Source organism: Coregonus clupeaformis, chromosome 21 (assembly GCF_020615455.1).
Source record: "Coregonus clupeaformis isolate EN_2021a chromosome 21, ASM2061545v1, whole genome shotgun sequence".
In the NCBI taxonomy this organism is placed as follows: Eukaryota; Metazoa; Chordata; class Actinopteri; order Salmoniformes; family Salmonidae; genus Coregonus; species Coregonus clupeaformis.
In genome coordinates, this window is record NC_059212.1 from 48,560,387 (window position 1) to 48,580,386 (window position 20,000).

The following is a 20,000-nucleotide window of genomic DNA, read 5'->3' on the forward strand; positions in this document are numbered from 1 at the left end:
GAGAGAGAGCGAGAGAGAGATGGAGGGGTTTGCTTTCAAGATAATTGTGAATCTGTGAGAGAGGAGGAGGAAAGAGAATGTTGAATAAAAGAGGGACACCATTTGGGACTGACCCCCTAGTGTGAATTAAATTAATCATCTGCAATAGCTGCTCACCAAGGACAACCGCATTCAGAGAGCTACACAGAGAGAGACACAGAGAGACACACACACATAGAGAGACACAGATAGCTACACAGAGAGACACAGAGAGAGACACAGATAGCTACACAGAGAGACACAGAGAGAGACACAGATAGCTACACAGAGAGACACAGAGAGAGACACAGATAGCTACACAGAGAGACACAGAGAGAGACACAGATAGCTACACAGAGAGACACAGAGAGAGACACAGATAGCTACACAGAGAGACACAGAGAGAGACACAGAGAGACACACACACAGAGAGAGACACAGATAGCTACACAGAGAGACACAGAGAGAGACACAGATAGCTACACAGAGAGAGACACAGATAGCTACACAGAGAGACACAGAGAGAGACACAGATAGCTACACAGAGAGACACAGAGAGAGACACAGATAGCTACACAGAGAGACACAGAGAGAGACACAGAGAGACACACACACAGAGAGAGACACAGATAGCTACACAGAGAGACACAGAGAGAGACACAGATAGCTACACAGAGAGACACAGAGAGAGACACAGAGAGACACACACAGAGAGAGACAGAGATAGCTACACAGAGAGACACAGAGAGAGCTACACAGAGAGAGAGACACAGAAAGACAAATAGAGAGAGACAGAGAGAGAGAGAGACATCAAAGAGAGAGAGAGATACAGAGAGAGAGACACATAGAGACAGAGAGAGAGAGAGAGACAGAGAGAGACACAGAGAGATACACAGAGAGATACACAGAGAGATACACAGAGAGATACACAGAGAGAGACACAGAGAGATACACAGAGAGATACACAGAGAGATACACAGAGAGATACACAGAGAGAGACACAGAGAGATACACAGAGATATACACAGAGAGATACACAGAGAGATACACAGAGAGAGACACAGAGAGATACACAGAGAGATACACAGAGAGAGAGAGAGAGAGAGAGAGAGAGAGAGACAGAGAGAGAGAGATACACAGAGAGATACACAGAGAGATACACAGAGAGAGACACAGAGAGAGCTAGACAGAGAGATACACAGAGATACACAGAGAGATACACAGAGAGATACACAGAGAGATACACAGAGAGAGACACAGAGAGAGACACAGAGAGATACACAGAGAGACACAGAGAGATACACAGAGAGATACACAGAGAGAGACACAGAGAGAGACACAGAGAGATACACAGAGATACACAGAGAGATACACAGAGAGATACACAGAGAGATACACAGAGAGATACACAGAGAGATACACATAGAGATACACAGAGAGATACACAGAGAGATACACAGAGAGAGCTAGACAGAGAGATACACAGAGATACACAGAGAGATACACAGAGAGAGACACAGAGAGATACACAGAGAGATACACAGAGAGATACACAGAGAGATACACAGAGAGATACACAGAGAGAGACACAGAGAGAGACACAGAGAGAGCTAGACAGAGAGATACACATATACACAGAGAGATACACAGAGAGAGACACAGAGAGAGACACAGAGAGATACACAGAGAGATACACAGAGAGATACACAGAGAGATACACAGAGAGAGACACAGAGAGAGACACAGAGAGATACACAGAGAGATACACAGAGAGATACACAGAGAGATACAGAGAGATACACAGAGAGATACACAGAGAGAGACACAGAGAGATACACAGAGAGATACACAGAGAGATACACAGAGAGATACACAGAGAGAGACACAGAGAGATACACAGAGAGATACACAGAGAGATACACAGAGAGAGACACAGAGAGATACACAGAGAGATACACAGAGAGAGACACAGAGAGAGACACAGAGAGATACACAGAGAGATACACAGAGAGATACACAGAGAGAGACACAGAGAGATACACAGAGAGAGACACAGAGAGATACACAGAGAGATACACAGAGAGATACACAGAGAGATACACAGAGAGAGACACAGAGAGAGACACAGAGAGATACACAGAGAGATACACAGAGATACACAGAGAGATACACAGAGAGATACACAGAGAGAGACACAGAGAGATACACAGAGAGATACACAGAGAGATACACAGAGAGATACACAGAGAGAGACACAGAGAGAGACACAGAGAGATACACAGAGAGATACACAGAGAGAGACACATAGAGAGACACAGAGAGATACACAGAGAGAGACACAGAGAGATACACAGAGAGATACACAGAGAGATACACAGAGAGATACACAGAGAGATACACAGAGAGAGACACAGAGAGATACACAGAGAGATACACAGAGAGAGACACAGAGAGATACACAGAGAGATACACAGAGAGATACACAGAGAGATACACAGAGAGATACACAGATAGATACACAGAGAGATACACAGAGAGATACACAGAGAGATACACAGAGAGATACACAGAGAGATACACAGAGAGAGACACAGAGAGAGACACAGAGATACATAGAGAGATACACAGAGAGATACACAGAGAGACACAGAGAGATACACAGAGAGATACACAGAGAGAGACACAGAGAGAGACACAGAGAGAGACACAGAGAGAGACACAGAGAGAGACACAGAGATACACAGAGAGATACACAGAGAGACACAGAGAGATACACAGAGAGATACACAGAGAGATACACAGAGAGATACACAGAGAGAGACACAGAGAGAGAGAGAGAGATACACAGAGAGAGACACAGAGAGATACACAGAGAGATACACAGAGAGATACACAGAGAGATACACAGAGAGATACACAGAGAGAGAGAGAGAGAGAGAGATACACAGAGAGATACACAGAGAGAGACACAGAGAGATACACAGAGAGATACACAGAGAGATACACAGAGAGATACACAGAGAGAGACACAGAGAGATACACAGAGAGATACACAGAGAGATACACAGAGAGAGACACAGAGAGATACACAGAGAGATACACAGAGAGAGACACAGAGAGAGACACAGAGAGAGACACAGAGAGATACACAGAGAGATACACAGAGAGAGACACAGAGAGAGACACAGAGAGATACACAGAGAGATACACAGAGAGAGACACAGAGAGATACACAGAGAGAGACACAGAGAGATACACAGAGAGATACACAGAGAGATACACAGAGAGAGACACAGAGAGATACACAGAGAGATACACAGAGAGACACACAGAGAGATACACAGAGAGATACACAGAGAGATACACAGAGAGAGACACAGAGAGAGACACAGAGAGATACACAGAGAGATACACAGAGAGAGACACAGAGAGATACACAGAGATACACAGAGAGATACACAGAGAGATACACAGAGAGAGACACAGAGAGATACACAGAGAGATACACAGAGAGATACACAGAGAGATACACAGAGAGATACACAGAGAGATACACAGAGAGAGACACAGAGAGAGACACAGAGAGATACACAGAGAGACACAGAGAGACACAGAGAGATACACAGAGAGATACACAGAGAGAGACACAGAGAGATACACAGAGAGATACACAGAGAGAGACACAGAGAGATACACAGAGAGAGACACAGATAGCTACACAGAGAGATACACAGAGAGATACACAGAGAGATACACAGAGAGATACACAGAGAGAAACACAGAGAGAGACACAGAGAGATACACAGAGAGAGACACAGAGAGATACACAGAGAGATACACAGAGAGATACACAGAGAGAGACACAGAGAGATACACAGAGAGATACACAGAGAGAGACACAGAGAGATACACAGAGAGATACACAGAGAGAGACACAGAGAGATACACAGAGAGATACACAGAGAGAGACACAGAGAGAGACACAGAGAGATACACAGAGAGAGACACAGAGAGATACACAGAGAGAGACACAGAGAGAGACACAGAGAGAGACACAGAGAGAGACACAGAGAGATACACAGAGAGAGACACAGAGAGAGACACAGAGAGATACACAGAGAGATACACAGAGAGAGACACAGAGAGAGACACAGAGAGATACACAGAGAGAGACACAGAGAGATACACAGAGAGATACACAGAGAGAGACACAGAGAGATACACAGAGAGAGACACAGAGAGATACACAGAGAGATACACAGAGAGATACACAGAGAGAGACACAGAGATACACAGAGAGATACACAGAGAGATACACAGAGAGACACAGAGAGATACACAGAGAGATACACAGAGAGAGACAGAGAGAGAGACACAGAGAGATACACAGAGAGATACACAGAGAGAGACACAGAGAGATACACAGAGAGATACACAGAGAGATACACAGAGAGAGACACAGAGATACACAGAGAGATACACAGAGAGATACACAGAGAGACACAGAGAGATACACAGAGAGATACACAGAGAGACACAGAGAGATACACAGAGAGACACAGAGAGATACACAGAGAGATACACAGAGAGAGACACAGAGAGCTAGACAGCTGAACTGTATTATTACGTCTCTCCTTAGGAGAAAGAAAACCTATTTTATCATATTTGAAAATGTTTACCAGGCTGTATTGAAAGCATATAGCCAAGTATTTTCTCAACTTACTCCCTGTCCGGTGCAGACCCTGGACTCTCCTTCTTAGACATAACCTTTTCCTACCAGACCCTGGACTCTCCTTCTTAGACATAACCTTTTCCTACCAGACCCTGGACTCTCCTTCTTAGACATAACCTTTTCCTACCAGACCCTGGACTCTCCTTCTTAGACATAACCTTTTCCTACCAGACCCTGGACTCTCCTTCTTAGACACATCCTTTTCCTACCAGACCCTGGACTCTCCTTCTTAGACATAACCTTTTCCTACCAGACCCTGGACTCTCCTTCTTAGACATAACCTTTTCCTACCAGACCCTGGACTCTCCTTCTTAGACACATCCTTTTCCTACCAGAACCTGGACTTTCCTTCTTAGACACATCCTTTTCCTACCAGAACCTGGACTTTCCTTATTAGACATAACCTTTTTTTCAATCATATTTAAATATGCACTATAGAGCAGGTGTTTTCAAAGTCTGAGACAGTGGGCCTCCCTTCAGATTATTTAAATGATTGTTTTATAAATATATTATAGCTTGAGACAGGCCTAATACTTATTCATTACAGAATATAGTTTGACTTGGCTTTCACACCTCCCCTGAAACTCTCTGGTAGCCCCCTGGGGAGTATATTACATTTGAATATATACTATATTATACAAACTTTTAATATAAACGTCATAGTATATTGGAAACTTTCTCTCCATGGTGAGTAGGTCCAGAGGGATGTGAAAACCTGTTTGAAGCTGCGGGGCTTCGACGGTGCTGACCGTAAAATCCTCTTACTCCCCCTGCTGCCAGCATGCTACCCTGCTACGCTAGTCCTGTCCTGTCACATCCCCCTGCTGCCAGCATGCTACCCTGCTACGCTAGTCCTGTCCTGTCACATCCCCCTGCTGCCAGCATGCTACCCTGCTACGCTAGTCCTGTCCTGTCACATCCCCTGCTGCCAGCATGCTACCCTGCTACGCTAGTCCTGTCCTGTCACATCCCCCTGCTGCCAGCATGCTACCCTGCTACGCTAGTCCTGTCCTGTCACATCCCCCTGCTGCCAGCATGCTACCCTGCTACGCTAGTCCTGTCCTGTCACATCCCCCTGCTGCCAGCATGCTACCCTGCTACGCTAGTCCTGTCCTGTCACATCCCCCTGCTGCCAGCATGCTACCCTGCTACGCTAGTCCTGTCCTGTCACATCCCCCTGCTGCCAGCATGCTACCCTGCTACGCTAGCCCTGTCCTGTCACATCCCCCTGCTGCCAGCATGCTACCCTGCTACGCTAGCCCTGTCCTGTCACATCCCCCTGCTGCCAGCATGCTACCCTGCTACGCTAGTCCTGTCCTGTCACATCCCCCTGCTGCCAGCATGCTACCCTGCTACGCTAGCCCTGACACAGCAAACCCCAAACCCAGGAAACCCAAAACCGTAGGACTAGACATCTCTGTTAACCACACTACATAGCACCACCACTACACTACACCAACCATGTCCTCTATAGCTCAGCTGGTAGAGCACGGCCCTTGTAACGCCAGGGTAGTGGGTTCGATCCCCGGGACCACCCATATGTTAAAAAAATGTATGCACACATGACTGTAAGTCGCTTTGGATAAAAGCGTCTGCTAAATGGCATATTATTATTTATGTCACCTCCCCCTGCTACATTAATGTTAAGCTGTTACTCTAGTCCTGTCACCTCCCTCTGTTACTATCATGTTAGGCTGTTACTCTAGTCCTGACACCTCCCCCTGTTACTACCATGTTAGGCTGTTACTTTAGTCCTGTCACCTTCCCCTGTTACTATCATGTTAGGCTGTTACTCTAGTCCTGACACCTCCCCCTGTTACTACCATGTTAGGCTGTTACTTTAGTCGTGACACCTCCCCCTGTTACTATCATGTTAGGCTGTTACTCTAGTCGTGACACCTCCCCCTGCTACATTAATGTAAGCTGTTACTTTAGTCCTGACACCTCCCCCTGCTACTATCATGTTAGGCTGTTACTCTAGTCCTGACACCTCCCCCTGCTACTATCATGTTAGGCTGTTACTCTAGTCGTGACACCTCCCCCTGTTACTATCATGTTAGGCTGTTACTCTAGTCGTGACACCTCCCCCTGTTACTATCATGTTAGGCTGTTACTCTAGATGTGACACCTCCCCCTGCTACTATCATGTTAGGCTGTTACTCTAGTCGTGACACCTCCCCCTGTTACTATCATGTTAGGCTGTTACTCTAGTCGTGACACCTCCCCCTGCTACTATCATGTTAGGCTGTTACTCTAGTCGTGACACCTCCCCCTGTTACTATCATGTTAGGCTGTTACTCTAGTCGTGACACCTCCCCCTGTTACTATCATGTTAGGCTGTTACTCTAGTCGTGACACCTCCCCCTGTTACTATCATGTTAGGCTGTTACTCTAGTCGTGACACCTCCCCCTGCTACTATCATGTTAGGCTGTTACTCTAGTCGTGACACCTCCCCCTGTTACTATCATGTTAGGCTGTTACTCTAGATGTGACACCTCCCCCTGCTACTATCATGTTAGGCTGTTACTCTAGTCGTGACACCTCCCCCCTGTTACTATCATGTTAGGCTGTTACTCTAGTCGTGACACCTCCCCCTGCTACTATCATGTTAGGCTGTTACTCTAGTCGTGACACCTCCCCCTGTTACTATCATGTTAGGCTGTTACTCTAGTCGTGACACCTCCCCCTGTTACTATCATGTTAGGCTGTTACTCTAGTCGTGACACCTCCCCCTGTTACTATCATGTTAGGCTGTTACTCTAGTCGTGACACCTCCCCCTGCTACTATCATGTTAGGCTGTTACTCTAGTCGTGACACCTCCCCCTGTTACTATCATGTTAGGCTGTTACTCTAGTCGTGACACCTCCCACTGTTACTATCGTGTTAGGCTGTTACTCTAGTCGTGACAGATCAAACCCCAAACTCTAGGGGGGCTAGACACCTCTGCTTTACCCCCACTACTGCTACAGCTCAGAGAGAAGCAGTCACTCGGTCATCCACAGCTAAACTAGGGAGGTAGAAGAGAGGCGAGTGAGAGAGGGGGTGATGTCTAACTGGGAGAATGGCGGTTCTGTACCAAGACGAGTGAAGGTTCTAGCTTAGAGCAGGGCTGGAACGAGGGGTAGAATCAGGTGTATTAGAGCAGGGCTGGAACCAAAGCCTGCACGTCCAGTAGCTCTCCAGGAGGGTTGGCTACCCTGGTGTCGGATTGCGTCCCAAATGGCACCCTATTTCCTATATAGTGCACTACTTTTGAGTAACCACTGAGTCACACGCAACTCCTTAGGCATCCCAAACTGCTGTCACTCTCTCTCTCTCTCTCTCTCTCTCTCTCACCACAAAGATGACAAAGTTGAAGCATCCCATTGAAAAACAGCTGCTGCTTATCTCTCTCTGTTGAATAACAGTTAGTGGCTTAATTGCTTAATTTTTTGACTGTCGGCTACGCTCGGTACGACAGCGTAGAATACTGAACACATTAAGAGCACGTTCCAAAATGGCACCCTATTCCCTACATAGTGCACTACTTTTGACAAGAGCCCTATGGCACCCTGTTCCCTACATAGTGCACTACTTTTGACCAGAGAGGGTTTGGGATGCACCTATCTCTGCTGCACTATACTTTTCTTCTCATCTGAAGCCTAACACTTAAATAAGTATGTATAAATTATCACCTAATTTAGATTTTAGATGACAACACAATGCTGAAGACATCGTTATAAGTCAACTGATAAGCTTTGTTTTGTGTTTTGAGAGAGAGCGAGAGAGCGAGCGCGAGAGAGAGAGAGAGAGAGAGAGAGAGAGAGAGAGAGAGAGACTTGTTTTGTGTAAGGAATGGAACTTGTTATTTTGAAGGGGGAGGAATGTGACGACACGGCTGAGTTTGGAAGGAGGGAAGAGACGTGGAAGGAGGGAAGGAGTGATTTTGATTGACAGAGAGAAACACGCTTCTCTTCTTCCATTCAGCTCCATGCTGAGGTCGGCAAGGCCACAGAGTTACTGGAGCATAGCACTGTATCTCTCTCACACACACACACACACACACACACACACACACACACACACACACACACACACACACACACACACACACACACACACACACACACACACACACACACACACACACACACACACACCTGCATAGGATGTGAGCTGAGCGGAGGTGGAGTAAGTAGAATGAGCAGTGTAATTTGCAGTACCGTTCGGCCACGAGCTCTGGCCATGCTCTGCCCAGCATTTTTCATTTCCTTCATCACTGTTCTTTTAATTAGGCCTATTCTGTTGTATTCATTTAGCCTACCCCCACCACTAACGAGCAGAGATGTTGATAAGAGTACCAACAAATAGGTCACACAGCCTGTGTCATGTCATTGATGGCAAGACAACGATTGAACCCATGCAGCTGCACCGGAGACGTTTTGATTTCTGTATTGGCTACTGTTAAAAAAAGAGGATTCTACGTTTGTAACGGTGCTAAAGTTGTCTATCAACTGTCAAATGTGAGCGCAACAGAACCAGTTACAACTGAAGTATCTGATCACCAATAGATTAGAGAAAGAAAAAAAACGTTTTTTTAACACAGCCGTCTCCTATCTTCAGGTAGGTCGTCGTTCAGTAGCCTGCGACGTGTTGTTGAAATGTTGGAAGCTTCTTACGATAGCCTACTTCAAAACCAAATGGTACACAGTCACAAAAGCAGATGGGGTGTTTGTTAAATTATATTTTGAAACCGAAAAAAAAATTTATGGAGCGAATTTGGAGCGGCTGTTTTTTTTTTTCTGGTGAGCGCTGAGCGATTCTTAGCAGGAGCCAGTTGAACGACGAGTTGGATTTACAACTGCTCAACTCCACTCACATAGCCTGACACACACACACACACACACACACACACACGCACACACACCCACACACACACACGTCAGACCCTAATGAAGGCTAAAACGTTGATCGTAGTGGGACTGTACTGGGTTCTTATAGTACTCTCCGGTTAAAACCACAGGCCCTGGTTATGACAGTAGTGGGACTGTACTGGGTTCTGGGTTAAAACCACAGGCCCTGGTTATGACAGTAGTGGGACTGTACTGGGTTCTGGGTTAAAACCACAGGCCCTGGTTATGACAGTAGTGGGACTGTACTGGGTTCTGGGTTAAAACCACAGGCCCTGGTTATGACAGTAGTGGGACTGTACTGGGTTCTGGGTTAAAACCACAGGCCCTGGTTATGACAGTAGTGGGACTGTACTGGGTTCTGGGTTAAAACCACAGGCCCTGGTAATGACAGTAGTGGGACTGTACTGGGTTCTGGGTTAAAACCACAGGCCCTGGTTATGACAGTAGTGGGACTGTACTGGGTTCTGGGTTAAAACCACAGGCCCTGGTAATGACAGTAGTGGGACTGTACTGGGTTCTAATAGTACTCTCCGGTTAAAACCACAGGCCCTGGTAATGACAGTAGTGGGACTGTAATGGTTATATACACTGAGTGTACAAAACATTAAGAACACCTGCTCTTTCCATGACATAGACTGACCAGGTGAATCCAGGTGAAATCTATGATCCCTTATTGATGTCACTTGTTAAATCCACTTCAGAAAATAAAATATTTATAAAGTGCCCAGGGCTGGGATTGAATCCACAGTCTATGGAGCAGGTCACTGCTTAGAACACTACGCCATCCATACGCAATGAGTTAGCAAGGCCCATCTTTAATTAACGGCTAAGTTTTAACCGTGGAGTTGTTTTTCTGTTTGAACCGTTCCCCAAACTTTAATCCTGAACTTAATCAATCAGAATTAATGTCTGAATTGAATTAACCCTATCCCAAACCTTAATCCTGAATTTAATCGATCAGAATTAATGCCTGAACTGTTAACCAATAGGAATTCATGCCTGAACTGTTAACCAATAGGAATTCATGCCTGAACTGTTAACCAATAGGAATTCATGCCTGAACTGTTAACCAATAGGAATTCATTACTGAACATAACCCTAGAGTTGTTTCTGTTTTAATCATATCCCAAACCTTAACCCTCAATTTAACCCAGTCTGAATGAATGCCTTAACTTAACCGTAGTCATGTGCCTAAATCCAGGACGTCGGGAGATTAAGTCAATATCCAAGGACGCCAAGAAATGATGTAATAATAATATCTGCCGTTTAGCTTTTATCCAAAGCAACTTACAGTAATGCATACATATATTTTAAGTTGTTGTCCCAGGAAGCGAACATACTATCCTAGCGTTGCAAGCACCAAGCTCTACCAGCTGAGCTACAGAGGACGTGAGGCTGTTGTCTACTCTAGTAATACCCCAGTATCCTAAGGTGAGTTAACATGGCTTCCTCTTCCATAATGTCTAGCTCCACAGTGAGGTATTGGCACTGGTAAATGAGGGTTAAACACTGAGCTCCAGGGTACTACGGCACTAAGATCCCACCTGTGATGTGAACCGGCAACTCTGCTGGTGTATCCCTAAACGCTACGACTAACTGTGAAAACACAGGAAGGAAGGAACGAGAACACACGCACATATACACACCTCAGCTCCTCAATATTACTGCTAGCGTTCCCTAGCCAGGGACATTCAGTGGGCTTAGAGGATAGGATGGAAGGGAGGGAGGGAGAGAGAGAGAGGGGGAGGAGAGGAAGGAGGGAGAGAGAGAGGGGGAGGAGATGAAGGAGGGAGGGAGAGAGGGGGAGGAGAGAGAGGGGAGGAGAGAGAGGGGGAGGAGAGGAAGGAGGGAGAGAGAGAGGGGGGAGAGGAAGGAGGGAGAGAGCGAGAGTGAGCGAGAGAGAGGGGGAGGAGAGAGAGGGGGAGGAGAGGAAGGAGGGAGAGAGAGAGGGGAGGCAGGAAGAGAGAGAGAGAGAGAGAGAGAGAGAGAGAGAGAGAGAGAGAGAGAGAGAGAGAGAGAGAGAGAGAGAGAGAGAGAGAATATATCTAATTTATGAACAGGGTAACAAGGCAGGGCAGTAACATGTATTAACACTCAGCCACAAAGGAACAGGAGCAGGATCGATCCCACTAAGCCCTTCTGATGTAAAACATACATTAAATATTTAACAGCTGTTAGCATTAGAATAAAACCTGGTGGCAGTGCAATAATCCCTGAGGGGAAACGGCTCCGAGCTGGGAGTCAAGTGTTAGGGAAGGGGGGGGGGGAAGAAACATTTAAAGAAGAAGAGAAGGATTCCGATAAATAAATGTCTGTTTCCTGGTCTAGTGGTAAGGAAAGGCTAGACGTCTGAGAATGGTAGAGAAGTAAAGAGAGAGAGAGAGAGAGAGAGAGAGAGAGCGAGAGAGAGAGAGAGAGAGAGAGAGAGAGAGAGAGAGAGAGAGAGAGAGAGAGAGAGAGAGAGCGAGAGAGAGAGAGTGAGAGAGAAGGAGGTACAGAGGGGAGGGGAATGAGTGTGAGAGAGAGCGAATTAAAAAATTGAGAGGGATCAAGAAAGAGAGAGAACGAAACACAGAGAGGGAGTGAGAGATGGAGAGAGAGATTAAATGAATGTAAAAGAGAGAACGATGGAATGAAAAAGAGAGAGAGAGATGAAATAAAGAGAGAAACACCGAGAGCGTTGGAGGACAGTACCTGAGCCTCAGGCAGAGGTACGTCCATGACGCTAGGCTGACCCCGTGGTTCCCCGTTCTCCAGCCGGGAGTAGATGACCTGGTAACCCCTGATCTGCCCGTGCTGCTTCCCTGGCAGGGGGGCCTTCCATGTTACCCTGATGGCTGTAGAGTTCACAGCTTCTACCTCCAGCTTCCTGGGAGGGGCACCTGGCACTGTCGGTGGAGGGGGGAGGGGGAGGGAGAGAGGGAGGGAGAGAGAAGGGGAAAAAGTGTTATACAGCCAAGAATAGGCAAGAAAAATGCAGTATACCAAAAGGTCTGGTGCTTTTGAGTGCTGGAGAAGGAGGCAACGCTGGTAGTGAACCGACAACTAGATAAGTTAGCTACCAATCTAAGATCCCAACTTCACTAATCTATACACGTTTCTGTTTGTACTATCTGAGGACTCTGGCCCCAAAAACTACTGGTCACTGGGGGAAACGTTACGATAGGAGGGGCGTTGGTGCATTGACTTCACACACTGAATCATTATTTTAAAGGGAAAATCCACTCAAAAACAATATTTTGGTATTTTTTTTTAATTAGTCCCAAAATGTTTTGCATGTCAGCAGTCAAGTTTTTAAAGATATTGGACTTTCAACAAGCAAAGTGTCACCAGCCACATCCTCGTGATGATGCAAAATTAATCATGTGACTCGTTTCACTACTTCACAGGAGAGGCATTTCTTAATGCGTTTTTTTTTGGCAGAAATGCCTTCTGGAACATGTAAACTTCCATGTGCCTTAATAACAAACTCGTATGCCATCTGTAAATATGAATAAATAAATAAATATTATAAGCCTAGTTGGTTCAGCCACGGAAAAAATACAGGAACCTTCCCGTTAGCAATGATGAGAGAGATGAGTTTGGATTGGTCTGCCAAGCTTTTTTTTGAAAGATATATAACGTTAGCCATGAAGAACTGCAAAAGTGCTGCTACTGCTCCCAACAACATTGCTGAACCTGAATTTAGCAGGCGCCATCTACAAAGATCAGTGGGAAAAAGTTGGGATGGACAACTTTCTGCACACGGTCAGTGTGAACCGGAGTGTCTTAACACAACGGACCAAACAAGCAGTAGCTAGCTACAAACAAAACGGAATGACGTCTTACTTTAGTTAAAATGGTTCCAGTCTGCCATGAAGCGTTCATCCATCTATACGGGTAAGAGTCTAGCTACATTTTTAGATATTACACATTTCTAATTTTGTTAGAAAGTAATCTTCATTGCAAGTTCAAGCATACTGTTAGCTAGCTAGCTATGATCTCTGTATTGATATTACTAGTATCTCAGAAACTCATTTGCATTGCTAGTTATAGCCTAATTTTTTTTAGGGGGTAGATCAGCTTTAATATTGCAGATCGATTGTAACTTCCATCAATCTAATTGTCTGCATCACTTCCAATATGTTTTTTCCCCCGCAAATATATATATATAAATATATACATATATATATATATATATATATATATATATATATATCCTTTAAAAAATATATTTCCCTTTATTACTTTATAACCCCACCACCCCTTCCCTAATTGGAGTAAACTAGTGAACAACAACGCTTAGGCCTCTACTTCCAGCTTATACATACTATATACATTTTATGGACACAGTCAATTTTACAATAATTATATTTTGTTTGTTTTTACTCCTGAACTTCCTCTACCCTCAACCTCTCCGATCATTTTCACGATGTCCATCCGGTTTCCTTCTATATGCCATATCTTTCAAACTGTGCTATAGGTTGCTCACAAAAGTTCTCAACCTATATACTTATTATGGACACAGTTTTAGTCATTTAGCAGACGCTCTTATCCATTTTCATACTGATGCGCCTGGGGGGGTGGTTATAGCATTTCTTTCACATGACCCATCAATTTAGACAAGTGTGATTGGGTAAGCATCATCTAATAATCATATCATCTTTATACAGTATTTTTATCTGGACACGTTCTATTTTTGATATTGCTACTATGCAAGTAACCATTTCACTGTACCGTTTACACCTTCTGTATCTTGTACATGTGTCAAATAAACTTAGATGTTATTTGATATAGTGTGTTTACCAGAGACGGTAATGTGATGAACAACATGACCTGAACCAAAGTCAGATTAGGATATAGGCCAAGGACTAGATAAAGTGTATTTTTACCTGGAGTTTTCCCTTATTGTAGGCTACTACTTTCACCGCTTTTAGTCTTAATCTTTGGTTGTTTACTACACTACCTTACTCCCTCTGTTTAGCACATGGCCTCACATGTGAATCCTTAAAGAGACGGGTGGGGCTAAGGCTTAAGAGGGTGTGAACAATGCTGAATGGGTGTAGACAATGAAGAGCTCTCCAGTAGGTGTACCAAAACATTCAAGGGCCATTTTCTCAAAAGTAGGGTTACAAGTTGATCAACTTTCAAAGCAGAATTACTTTCTCATTGTTCCTCAACTGCAGTGTATGATATACAATTTTGTAGCTCTGAGTCTCTGCTTTTATCCAATGTAAAAAACACAATTTCAAATTTTTGCTACATAAGACCGAATCGAGGTGGTCGGTCACATATTATGCATTTTGATGTGGCCGGTTATAAAGTAGTTTATAATTTGGTTGTTCCTATATTTAGAAAGCATTTCAGTCATTTCAAAACGTGGTATATTCCCCCACTATTGTTAAATAGGAAAAAATTGTATATTATTTTTTTTATTTTTATATTTTCATAATATTTGTACGCTGTACTTGAGCGTGTGTCCTCAAAAGTGAGTACACCTCAGCAATGTATAACTATTTTTTTTACCAGAAAGGTGAGTTCCAGACCTTTCTAGAACTACGCAGCATTACTAGTTATTGTTTATGGCAATCTCAAGAAAAACTATTACTTTTGGGTATGTCTATTTAGGCGGAAATCAAAATGTTGCCATAACATTCAAGAGGTTTTTAAAATGTGTCAAAAATCCACACAGGAATGCGTAAAGATTTGACTACTGCCCACAGGATGCCTCGTTACCGGCAGCCCAGAGTGTGTGTGTGTGTAAAACCTCTAATTACTGTGAGCAATTAGCTGTGTAGCTGCAACTTCAAACACATTAATTATAGAGAGTTGCCTCCTAGGAACACTCCATCACGCTGAGAACAAAATAAAGAAGTGAGAAAAGAGAGGGAAGTGGAAAAAGTAAGGAGTGACTAAGTGAGTTGTGTTCCAGTTGTCTTGGGCTCAGAGGGAGACAGACGTGAACTATGAGGACAGACCTGACAGGAGGAAGAAGACAGAAAATAAAAGAATGAAAACGTCTAGAAACGAGAGAAAGATTGAAAGGGATAAAGTATTAAAAGGAGTTGGCGTTGAGGGTGATGAGCCTTAACCCTGGATAGCATGTCTGAAAGTCACTGAGGAGACAAAGTCAAAACAGAGAGATGAACAGAAGGAAGAGATAGAGTGATCACCAGTACAGGGAGTACAGGGGGAAGAGATGTGGAGCAGAACCTGTAGAGGTAGTAGAAACCAGAAGATACATATAGAAACAAGTACAGACCAGTAGATACCAGTAGAGACCTGTAAAAGCCAGTAGAGACCAATAGAGGCCAGTCGAAAATAGCATAAATCAGTAGACAAGTCGGGACGAGGAGAAACCAGTAGAAACCACTAGAGACCAGCAGAAACCAGTAGAGACCAGTAGTAACCAGTAGAGACCAGTATACACCAGTATAGACCAATAGAAACTAATAGAGACCAGTAGAAACCAGTAGAGACCAGTATACACCAGTATAGACCAATAGAAACTAATAGAGACCAGTAGAAACCAGTAGAGACCAGTAGAAACCACTAGAGACCAGTAGAAACCAGTAGAGACAAGCAGAAACCTGTAGAGACAAGCAGAAACCAGTAGAGACCAGAAACTGTTAAAAACAAGGGACAAATAGAGAAGGGAAGATTACGGCAGGAGAGCCGAAGAGACAAACGGAAGGCGGAGTCAGACGGTGTAGAAAAGCTTCACCCAGAGAGGTCGATGGTACAACCCAAACCAGAACCAGAACCAGACCCCAACCTACCGTCCTCTTTAGTTTTGATCCTGACCGGAGCGCTCTCCGGGCCCGGGCCTACATCAGTGTGAGCTCTAACCCAGACCTGGTACTCTGTCCACTTCTCCAGGTCCTCCAGCACATAACTAGAGGCGTCTGCTCCGATGCCAGGCACATCGTGGCGATCGGGGTCCTCGCTGGCGCTGCCCGTGGACTGGTAGCTGACGGTGTACGCCACAATGGCGCCATGACGGGACGCAGCGGGCGGGGCCACCCAACTCACCTTGAGGGAGGTGGAGCTTAGACTGGACAGGTGTACCTCCTGAGGGGGGGCGGAGGGGGCTGTAAAGGGGGTGGAGGGGGGACGAGCAGGGGAGGGAGGCATCAAGCTAAAATAATAAACCAACTAAAATAACAACATAACCAAGGATGGGGAGGGAGGGGGTGCAGACTCTGGACTGAGAGATTGGTTCAATCAGATCAAAAACAACTATGTCTGTTTTTATATGTAGATACAATGCCTTCGGAAAGTATTCAGACCACTTGACTTTTTCCATATTTTGTTAGGTTACAGCCTTATCCTAAAATGGATACTTTTTTGTTTTTTTCCCTCATCAATCTACACACAATACCCCATAATGACAAAGCAAAAATAGGTTTTAAAAAAACCTATAAAAAACAGAAATATCACATTTACATAAGTATTCAAACCCTTTACTCAGTACTTTGTTGAAGCACCTTTGGCAGAGATTACAGCCTCGAGTCTTCTTGGGTATGACGCTACAAGCTTCGCACACCTGTATTTGGGGAGTTTCTCCCATTCTTCTTTGCAGATTATCTCAAGCTTTGTCAGGTTGCATGGGGAGCATTGTTGCGAAGCTATTTTCAGGTCTCTCCAGAGATGTTCGATCGGGTTCAAGTCTGGGCTCTGGCTGGGCCACTCAAGGACATTCAGAGACTTGTCCCAAAGCCACTCCTGCGTTGTCTTGGCTGTGTGCTTAGGGTCGTTGTCCTGTTGGAAGGTGAAACTTCGCCCCAGTCTGAGGTCCTGAGTGCGCTGGAGCAGATTTTCATCAATGATCTCTCTGTACTTTGCTCCGTTCATCTTTGTCTCAATCCTGTTTAGTCTCCTAGTCCCTGCCGCTGAAAAACATCCCCACAGCATGATGCTGCCACCACCGTGCTTCACCGTAAGGATGGTGCCAGGTTTCCTCCAGACGTGATGCTTGGCATTCAGGCCAAAGTGTTGAATCTTGGTTTCATCAGACCAGATAATCTTGTTTCTCATGGTCTGAGAGTCTTTAGGTGCCTTTTGACAAACTCCCAAGCGGGCTGTCATGTGCCTTTTACTGAGGAGTGGCTTCTGTCTGGCCACTCTACCATAAAAGGGCTGATTGGTGGAGTGCTGCAGAGATGGTTGTCCTTCTGGAAGGTTCTCCCATCTCCACAGAGGAACTCTAAAGCTCTGTCAGAGTGACCATCGGGTTCTTGGTCACCTCCCTGACCAAGGCCCTTCTCTCCCGATTGCTCAGTTTGGCCGGGCGGCCAGCTCCAGGAAGAGTCTTGGTGGTTCCAAACTTCTTCCATTTAAGAATGAAGGAGGCCACTGTTTTCTTGGGGACCATCTTGGTACCCTTCCCCAGATCTGTGCCTCGACACAATCCTGTCTCGGAGCTCTACGGACAATTCCTTCGAGCTCATGGCTTGGTTTTTGCTCTGACATGCACTGTCAACTGTGTGACCTTATATAGACAGGTGTGTGCCTTTCCAAATCATGTCCAATCAATTGAATTTACAAAAGGTGGACTCCAATCAAGTTGTAGAAAACATGGGGTATTGTGTGTAGATTGTATTGTGTGTAGATTTCGTGAAAGCCAACGCGACCCTTGCTGTGTTAACACTGCCACTGAAACCTTGATGACAGCGGTTGGCGTTTATCAGTCGTCTAAGTACTGTGTGTGTCAGCTAAGAGATACACCAGGTTTCACACACTTACAGACCTCGGTAGCACTTTACATTACAGCACGGTAATGACAGGGCAATGACGTGGTAATGACTATGTTATTTCTAGCAACTACCATTAGTTACCAATAGTAGTTACCGATGTAGTTTACCCACAATCCCCATCCTCCCAACTAAGCCCATGGTTTGTAACGTGGAAACAGAGATGGCAGTTTCTATGTAATAACATGGAATCAGGGCTGGAAAATGCAACATGACTTGTTTGTCTTTAGTTCTACAGTTAAATCCCTTCCCAATAAGCATGTCATGTGGCCTTTAGTGTACTTTGTGTCCGTCAGTAAAGCGACACCAGTTTGGTGCTTCAAAACCAGTGACACCTAAATGCTGTGACATAGTAATGTCTTGGAGTGTCAAACAAAGCCCAGTTCACAATCAGAAGTTTCTTTATTGACAAAAAAATATATGCACCCAAGGTTTGACAAGTGACATGCTGTAACTAAAAACAAAATGACTTCTCAAAGAAAGGTTATTGGTTGGCAGGCACTTATACTCTGTCGGCATACTGCTCTGTGCTTCTTCCTGCATGTCTGCTTTGGGCTGCAGTAACCCATCAGCATTGTGGGTAACCCATCAGCATTGTGGGTAACCCATCAGCATTGTGGGTACACTCTCTATCCTCAGTCTGCATTGGTCTTCTCAGGCCTGAAGAGGCGTGTATCTGCAAGACGAGTTCTGCTGTCTGTGTTATTGTTTTAAAAAGTTGGTTTCATAAAACGTTGCCTAATGTTGTTGCGTTACTAATGAACTAGAGGTGATCGTTTGGTTTTGTAATACTGTGTAAAAATATTTTTTATACTGTGTGATGCAAAGATATGTTGTCTATTTAGCCTGCTAACGTTAGCTAGCAGCTAGAAGGGTGTTGCGTACGTTTATAATTTCTTGCGTTTCAGGTGGAGAGAGGGAACTGGATCTCTAGAAAGGGGCATGCAGACGGCCGACCAATAACCTTTCTCTAAGAAGTATTTTTCCTTTTGTTAGGTTCTGACGTACAGAGTGAAAAATTAACGGACAACTAGTCAAAGCTCAAACCCAAGTTTATTCACCTAATGGGTCCAACAGCTGCATAAGACAAATATATATTTACACAAGCACATATATTTATACCTTCCTCCTAGGCTGAGTCTCCTCCTCCCACATCTGGACAGCCAATACATCTATGTTGCTAGGCAGGACTGATGCCTGTTCTTCCTCACTTTATCTGACCTGACCTCGGCCCGAATTCCTCCCTCCTCCCCAACTCACGGCTGTCCTGTTGACTGGAACCAGACTGTGGCCCTCATCCTCGCCAGAGGATACCTGACGTCTAACCATAACGTGTTCTGACACAATGTAAACGTTCTGCATTCCCCTCTCTCCCTCAGTAACGTGAATAAGGATATTTCATATTTCAAGTTTAGAAGTCAGTACCCCATCACTTTTTAATTACATTACAGCACGTCACCGAATGCCACCTGTCATATCTTGGGTGCATATATTTTTTTGTCAATAAAGAAACTTCTGATTGTGAACTGGGCTTTGTTTGACACTCCAAGACATTACTATGTCACAGCGTTTAGGTGTCACTGGTTTTGAAGCACCAAACTGGTGTCGCTTTACTGACGGACAC

At 44.8% G+C, this 20,000-nt stretch overlaps 1 protein-coding gene across 3 annotated transcripts in view; it reads right to left on the bottom strand.

The window, feature by feature from the left end:
• Window positions 1-20,000, bottom strand: part of LOC121535393 (receptor-type tyrosine-protein phosphatase F) — a 419,130-nt gene that overhangs the window by 110,764 nt on the left and 288,366 nt on the right. For all 3 annotated transcript variants that reach the window (XM_045205947.1, XM_045205949.1, XM_045205948.1), the window contains 2 exons: window positions 16,403-16,714; window positions 12,339-12,532 (listed from right to left, as the gene is read on the bottom strand). In XM_045205947.1, the coding sequence (XP_045061882.1) occupies window positions 12,339-12,532; window positions 16,403-16,714 (506 nt within the window). The remainder of the gene's footprint in view (window positions 1-12,338; window positions 12,533-16,402; window positions 16,715-20,000) is intronic.